The sequence below is a fragment of the Silene latifolia genome, chromosome X, assembly GCF_048544455.1.
Source record: "Silene latifolia isolate original U9 population chromosome X, ASM4854445v1, whole genome shotgun sequence".
NCBI lineage: Eukaryota > Viridiplantae > Streptophyta > Magnoliopsida > Caryophyllales > Caryophyllaceae > Silene > Silene latifolia.
The window spans coordinates 52,739,028-52,747,158 of NC_133537.1; the positions used below are offsets into that span (position 1 = coordinate 52,739,028).

General features: G+C 38.8%; 1 protein-coding gene across 1 annotated transcript; it reads right to left on the reverse strand.

Annotated features, from left to right (window-relative positions):
- Positions 1-3,627: 3,627 nt before the first annotated feature.
- Positions 3,628-5,985, reverse strand: LOC141617369 (uncharacterized). Its single transcript, XM_074434556.1, has 3 exons — positions 5,065-5,985; positions 4,786-4,996; positions 3,628-4,649 (listed from the first exon to the last, which is right to left on the reverse strand). The coding sequence occupies exons 1-3, from the start codon at positions 5,983-5,985 to the stop codon at positions 3,628-3,630; spliced, it is 2,154 nt and encodes a 717-aa protein (XP_074290657.1).
- Positions 5,986-8,131: the final 2,146 nt, after the last annotated feature.

Below are 8,131 nucleotides of genomic sequence, written 5' to 3' on the forward strand. Positions count from 1 at the left end.
TGTCAAGATTAGAAAATTGTGATGAAAGTATACAAGACTATGTTATGATCAAGCCCTCAATTACGAATCAAGATTGTGGAAGAGTTATTCAAGCACCATGAGAAGATGAAGCTCATCTAAAGATTAATCAAGCTTGGATGGTGAAGTAGCCTATACTCAAAGATCTTCTAAGAAGATTAGAATAGTATGGGTGATTATCTCATAATGGTAACATAAGAATGAATTTCTTATACTGGTAAAGTTATAGCTTGACAGCTATAACATTACTTGTGAAAGAGCTCAATGTTATAGCACTTCTACTATAACATTGAGATGCTGAGTTTGTATTAACACACGACTCAAGATGTTTTCAAAATTGTTTTTTGAAAAATATTTTTGATTCTTTTAAATGTTCTAGCAAAAGTATTTATTTAATAAGGAAACCCATATTCATATAGAGTGTGGTTTTATTTTAAACTTATAATTAGTAATTATGTTGGATCAACTTATGAGTTGAGCCATATTACTAATTACGGTTTTAACATGGCATACTCTTAAACCCTAAAATCTAACCTAATCTCAAGCTAGGGTTTTCACGAATAATGAGGCATATGTGCCGTGTTATCTCGTGTTACCTTAAGGAATAAAATATTGTTATTGTTAATATTTTACTCTCTAGAATTATCTTAACATATCTTTTATATTTAACTTGATATGGTTATTTATGATAAGGATATTTTTGTTATGGAAAATCTTATCATCTTAAGATTTATGGAAAAGATAATAGAAGAATAATTTATATTTTATATTTTGAAATATTCTCTATTATCTCTTAGGGTTTTAAGGAAAGAAATAATACAGATATGATTTGCTTACATATCTATATTTCGGCCGCTAGGGTTTCTGGAAAACCGAGAGCTATGCTCCCTCCTTTATTATAAATACTTTACACTTTGCAACATTTAAAAGTAAGACCTTTAAGCATAAAATTGATTTTATTTTTAAGAGCAAAAACCTTGTGTTTCAAAACAAGAAAACCGTTTTGCTATTTTCGAAAAAGGTCGTGCGTTTATAAACTTGTGCATTCGTTCTTTAGTTATCGTTATAAGATAATAGTGCTTAATTGATTTATTACTCATTCATTAACGTGAACTTTTAGTAGAATCAACAGTGCTTTATTATTAGCGTAAGTTAATCACTCGAGTATTTAACGGAACTCATTTGAGTTACAACTAGGGTTAGTAAATTTGTTTTTTTTTTTTTTGGTGAAATGTGAGTTGTATATATATATATATATATATATATATATATATATATATATATATATATATATATATATATATATATATATATATATATATATCAAAGATAAAAGTTCAAAGGATACATATCAACTAAATCCAATTACATTAATCCAACATCCTTAAGCCAAACTATTTCTAGTATGGAAAACTTTCTCCTGTCTTTGCCATGGACTTTCAACTTCATGTCCTCGACAATGTTTGCAGCAACCTTCTGTGGTCTCAGTAGAATCCCCTCATTCCTGCACTTATTTCTATGGTGCCATACATGATATATAGCTCCCAAAACCATTCCTGCTTTCACTCCTCTCTGCAGCTTGGTGCCAGTATCCTGTACACAATGATCCGTAACACACGACAACTCGGTAATCAGAAACAGTTTTCTGTTGCAGGTGTTGAACTACTCTGAGACTGTAGTCACACCCAAAAAATAAGTGATCCAAATCCTCTGATGCCTGTCCACATAGCTAGCAACGATCATCAATATCCACCCCATACCTGATCAGTTTAGCTTTGGTTTTGAAAGCTCCATGTGCATAGAGCCATCCCATGAATTGATGCTTTGGGATTACCCATTCATTCCATATCACCCCATCCTAGCTCACCTTAGGACGGGATCTCATGAGCCATTGGTAACAACTAGAAGTAGTGAAATCTACCCCTTGTATGTCCCATGTCCCATTGATATATGCTGCAACCAAATCCTGCTTAACCCTGCAAACTCTCCTCCAAACCCAGCTTGTATTAGCACCAGGCTGGTACTGCCACCAGTTCACTCCTTTCAGATGATTGTGCTTCACCCATTTGACCCATATGGTGTCTTTATCCTCAGCAATCCAGTTGACCAACTTGCCTATCAGAGCCTTATTCATCATTTCCAGGTTTTTGAGCCCTAGACCACCCTCAGACTTAGGCCTGCACAATGTTTCCCATACCACCAGTGGCACCCTATGATATTCAGCACTATTATCTCATAAGAAATTTCTGCAAACAGCCTCCACTTTTGCAATGATTCCCTTTGGTAGGACAAACAAAGATGCCCAATAAGAGTGTAAGGTAGACAACACTGCTTTCACCAAGACAAGCCTCCCAGCATATGAGAATTTCTTTGCTCCATAACCATGAATTCTACTACATATTTTCTCAACTAAGCACTCTCAGTCTTGTCTTTGCAATCTAGTGGTTTGAATAGGCATGCCAAGATATTTAAAAGGGAGCTTACCCTCTACAAAACCAGACACACTCAGGATATCTTGTTTGAGTTGATCAGGCACCCCTCTGAAATATGCATTGGATTTTGCAGCACTTATCTTTAGTCCAGTTGCTTTAGAAAAGGTAGAATAGGATTGAAGAAGCAGCATAATAGACTTGGCATCCCCATGGCAGAAAAGGAGCACATCATCTGCAAACATCAAATTGGCCAGTTGCATTTGCTTGCACATAGGATGGAACTTGAACTCAAATTTAGCAGCAGCATACTTAATGGTTCTTGTCAGATATTCCATGCATATTGTGAAGATAAGAGGGGAGAGGGGGTCTCCCTGCCTGAGCCCTCTCTTGCCATGGAAATATCCAAACATTTCTCCATTGAGGGATAAGGAAAAGGATGCTGTTGTTATGCATTGCATCAACATTTCCTTGAACTCCACTGGAAATCTTAATTCTTCAAGGAGTTTTTCAACAAAGGACCACTCCACAGTATCATAAGCCTTTTGGAGATCTATTTTCAATAGACATCTAGGAGATGCATTAGGCTTTTCATAGCATCTGATTAGATCTTGGCATATAAGGATGTTCTCCTGGATGCTTCTATTTTGTATAAAAGCTCCCTGATTAGGATCAATGATTTGAGGCAACACTTCAGCTAATCTTGCACATAGTAGCTTGGAGATAACCTTATAAACTACATTGCAGCAGGCTATAGGTCGAAATTGATACACAGTTTGGGGCCTGTCACATTTGGGGATCAAAGTCACATTTGTTGCATTCACTTGCTTCAGCAACTGTATGGTTCTGAAAAAATCCTGGACAACATTAATCACCTCCCCTCCAAGCTCATTCCAAGCATCTTTAAAGAACTTGCTTGTGTATCCATCAGGTCCTGGTGATTTGTTATCAGGAATACTCGAATACACAGCAGACTCTAATTTCCTCCCCAGTTACAGGTCTCAGGAGAATAGGACTGTGTTCATCCCTGCATCTTTGGCCTTGGTCAATGATCTTCCTGTGTATTTTAGTTGTAGGCTGGTTTGTCCCAAGAAGATGCTTATAGTAATCCAGGAATGCTGTCTGAACTAGTTCTGGACTATCACACATCTTTCCCTTCATGTCCTCTATAAAGATCACCCTATTTCCATTCCTTCTTTTTTTTGAGGATGCCATGGAAATAGGCACTATTAGTATCCCCTTCTTTCATCCATAACTGTTTTGCCTTTTGTGCTAAGAAGCTCTCCCTGGCACTACTTAAAGTTTTTAATTCCTGAGAGACCTCAAATTCAGCAATAAGCAACTGAGTATCAATGGGGTTCCTTCCAAGTTGTTCCTGCAAATCATGAACCTGTTTCTGAAGCCTTCTAGTTGAATGTTCAATATCAGCATACCCCTCTTTATTCAAACTTTTCAAAGCTGGTTTCAACTGTTTCAGATTTTTAACTAGCCTGAACATGCTAGTACCCATCAGATTTTTATCCCAGTTACTCCTTACAGTATGCAGAAACTCCTTTGCATCTCCCCACATGTTGAAATACTTAAAGCATCGTTTTCTTTGGGAATTTTTAGAGCTACTAATAATACAAGGAGTATGATCCATTAGTCCCTCAGGCAGGAAATGGGCATAAAGATCAGGGAGGTGATCACACCAGTCCTTATTAACCAGGAACCTATCAATCCTACTATATATCCTCTCCTCAGGTTTTTGTTTGTTATTCCAGGTAAAAAGAGACCATGTAGCATCAATGTCAATGACTCCACAATCTGCTACACAGTGCCTGAAAGGTTCCATCTCACCTGAGGGAGTGTTACCTCCAACCCTTTCTCCAACAGATAACACACAGTTAAAGTCACCAGCAATAGCCCAAGGACCACTGACTTGACTAGCAATTCTTCTTAGATGATCCCATAAAGGAGCCCTATCATGAATAGAGTTGAAAGCATAGACCATAGTCATATAGAAAATGCTTCTAGTCTCAACTGATTCTACTCTCATATGAATGAATTGTGCATTATACTCTATAAACTGTACCTTAACAGCTTGAGGTTGCCACAAAATCCAGATTCTCCCACCATTGTGATGTCCATTATTAGTTGAAATGCACCAATTATTGAAGTTATTTACAACTTTCTTCAGAGCCCTACTCTTTATTTTTGTTTCTAAAAGACCAAACAATCTAATATCTTTATTCTGTAAGAAAAAATTTATAGCTTTTTGTTTTCCTACTCTATTCATACCTCTCACATTCCAGAATCCTATCTTATCCATTTAAAATTTTTGGTTGAGGACTGTTACCATTTGCACCACCACTTCTTCTAGGTGGAGATGAGACCACCTCTTTGTATGAGTGTGCTCCAAATGAATCAGAACTGTATCCACCTCCACTGTAATCCTGTCTCTGCATTTGGACTAATATTTTAATTGGAGTAACATTCCGAGCTTCTGTATTCTGAATTGGGACTTGCATACTCCCAGGAGGATTAGCAGGGGTAGGTCCAGCAGTTTTCTTCACCACAAGCCTCCAAACCATCTGAACTTTCTGCCCCTTTTTTGATCATTCCTCCTGCAATCTACCTCCAAATGTCCCATTCCCATACACTTTTTGCATTTAACTGGCCTCCATTCATATTCTACCTCAATTTGAATCACATTACCATTTTCATCTTTGAATTTTACCTTTTCAGGCAAATCCTGATCCACCATAAGAACTGCCATCACTCTTGCATAACCTAACCTTGTTTTTTCCTCAGTAGCTACATCACTCTTGATGTAGTTTCCTACCAACGATGTTATTTTAGGTAGCCCCTTTCCCCAAAATTTCAGAGGTAGGTTATGCATCCGAATCCACGCAGGAACCGAACTTACCTCCTCCTTTCTCATCTCTAAATCCCTCGTCCAAGATTTCACAATCATAGGCTTATTATCAAACATATAATATCCCGAGTTTAAAACCTTGTCCTTCATTTCAACTGATTTGAATCTAACCAGAAACACTCCGTTTGGCATAAACGAGATTTTGTCAATATTGAACTTGGTCCAAATTCTCCTAATAAAGCCTTCAATCACCTCCGATGGAGGATTTGCTCCTAGTATATAGCATACAACTGCCTGATTCCAATATTCAATCTCCTCCTCTACATCCTCTTGTTCAATCTGCATCAAATCCTCATGCTCTGTTTTTGGATCCTCCTCTGGGATTTCAGTACTCTGTTCTTCTGTTTCTTGTACTATTTCCTCCTCATCCTCTATTTCTTCCACTTCCTCTTCTTCATCCTCAGTTTCTACTTCCAATTCAGGAATTCCTGTTATTTCATTAATATTCTTCGTTTTCACTGCATTCTCACCATCCGTGCCTGCTTGATGTTCATTAGGGTTTGTGCTATCATTGGTTTCCTCTATCTCTTCAACAGGCGATGATGCCTCTGCAGCTACATGAATACTTCGTCCTCGTAAAGTCATCTCACGCTGTTTCTGATGCACTGATTTCCTAGCCATTAGCTCGAAAATCGGGTTAGTAAATTTGTAATGCGTAGAAAGGTACTAAATTTATTAATCGAGAATAGTGGACGTAGGTTTCGATTTGTGAAATTGAACCACTTCAAAAACCGTGTGTCTCTCTCTTTCGTACGTTCATTTATTTCGTTCTTGTTCGTTAATTAGTTAATTAGCTAAAGTTTAATCAATAAACTTTAAATAATTAATTATACATATACAACCCAAGAAGTAGGCAAAAGTTTTTAATCCTCAATTCACCCCCCTCCCTCTTGAGTATTTCGGATCGATAGACTCTTCACTCACACTTACTAAGTTTTGCATAAATTGATTCTCCCTTAAGGTTTGTAACACGATTCTTAAGTGCTCTTCATGATCCTCTTTGGTCTTAGAGTAGACCAAAATATCGTCTATGAACACCACTACGAACTTGTCCAAGTACGGACTAAACACCCTATTCATGAGATCCATGAACGCGGCCGGGGCATTCGTCAACCCAATCGGCGTCACTACGAACTCTTAATGCCCGTATCTTGATCTAAATGCGGGTTTTGGAATGTCCTCATCCTTAATCTGCAATTGATGATAGCCCGACCTTAAATCAATCTTTGAAAATACACCGGCTCCACTAAGTTGGTCAAATAGATCGTCAATTCTTGGTAATGGATACTTGTTCTTGACGGTGATGCTATTCAACTCCCGATAGTTGATACATAACCTCATAGTCCATAGTCCCGTCCTTCTTCTTCACAAATAGAACCGGTGCTCCCCATGGTGAAACACTAGGTCTAATGTACCCCTTATCCGCCAATTCCCAAAGTTGCTTCTTCAATTCCACTAACTCCTTTGGACCCATCCGATACGAGGCCTTAGGGATTGGTCCCGCTTTCGGTTTCAAGTCCAACCCAAACTCTAATTCCCTTGGTGGAGGTAATCCAGGCAACTCCTCCGGAAATACATCCTCAAAATCTCTCACTACGTGTATTTCTTGAGCTCGCGGACTTTCCATACTAGTGTCCCACACATGACATAAAAGCATAGGACAACCGTTCTTCAAACATGTCTTTAAGGTCATCACCGAAATGAGTTTCACCTTGGTCTTTACCAAATAACCCTTGTACGACACCCTAGCACCTTTGGATCATTTCAAAGCTATTTTCTTTTGATGACAATCTATATTGGCTTTGTGCTTACTTAGCCAATCCATTCCTAATATTATTTCAAACCCCTCCAAAGAAAATTCAAAAAGGTTTACCGGAAAATTTGTTTCATGTACTAAAACCAACACCTCTTTATACACCTTTAAACACACAATAGACTCTCTCGAAGGTAAGGACACGTCATCATTAGCTAATTCACCCTCCCCCAAACCTAGGGTCGACACACGAGTCTTAGACATGAAATAATATGTGGCTCGGAGTCAAATAAAATGAAATAAGGATGAGAATTAACAAGAAATGTACCGGGGACAACATGAGCATATTCCTCAGCGCTTTTCTTGTCCATGGCAAAGAGCTTGACACTAGCTTTGGGCTCTCCTTGCGCCGTACTTGCTGAGTTGGTTGGCTTGGACCCCAAAGCGTTGCCTCCAATGTAGCTCGTCGCCCTTGATGGTGCTCCGCGATTGAAGTTCCCATAGTTGTTTCCACCATTTTAGGTTGAGTTGGCATTCCTTTGGTTGCTATATGCTTCCGAGTTTCGGTTGCTTGCTCCACTTTGGGAAGGGGTGTGGTAAGAACTTCCTTGCCCAAACCTCCAGTTGGGGCCCTTTGGAGTGTTAGTACACTCATTCCTCTTGTGGTCAAGGCCATCACAATTATAACATCTCAAACCACTACCTTCACTAGCGGCTCTTCCTCCATAGCCGCTTGACTTCCCAAAGCTACTCACTTGAGATCCTCCCGAATAAGACTTAGCTTGATTGTAGGTAAATTTCTTTAATTGATTTCCCCCGCCTTCACTCTCGGTCTTTCTCTTTTCCCCGATCCTTTCCTTGGCATCATTAGTCATGTTGAGAAGCTTCTCCGCATTCCCGGCTCTAGCATACACCTCCTTCAAGCTAGATAACTCACCCGGTAGAAGTTTCTCTAAGATTTTCACGATCAACCCCCCTTCAAACTTGAGATTAGCTAAGATGAAGGTCTTCCAC

Coding starts and splice junctions, on each gene's coding strand:
- LOC141617369 (XM_074434556.1), bottom strand. CDS start 5,985: ATGGCTAGGAAATCAGTGCATCAGAAACAGCGTGAGATGACTTTACGA. Junction 4,997..5,064: donor TGGGAATGGGACATTTGGAG/GTAGATTGCAGG, acceptor CTTGTGGTGAAG/AAAACTGCTGGACCTACCCC. Junction 4,650..4,785: donor AAGAAGTGGTGGTGCAAATG/GTAACAGTCCTC, acceptor TTGGTCTTTTAG/AAACAAAAATAAAGAGTAGG.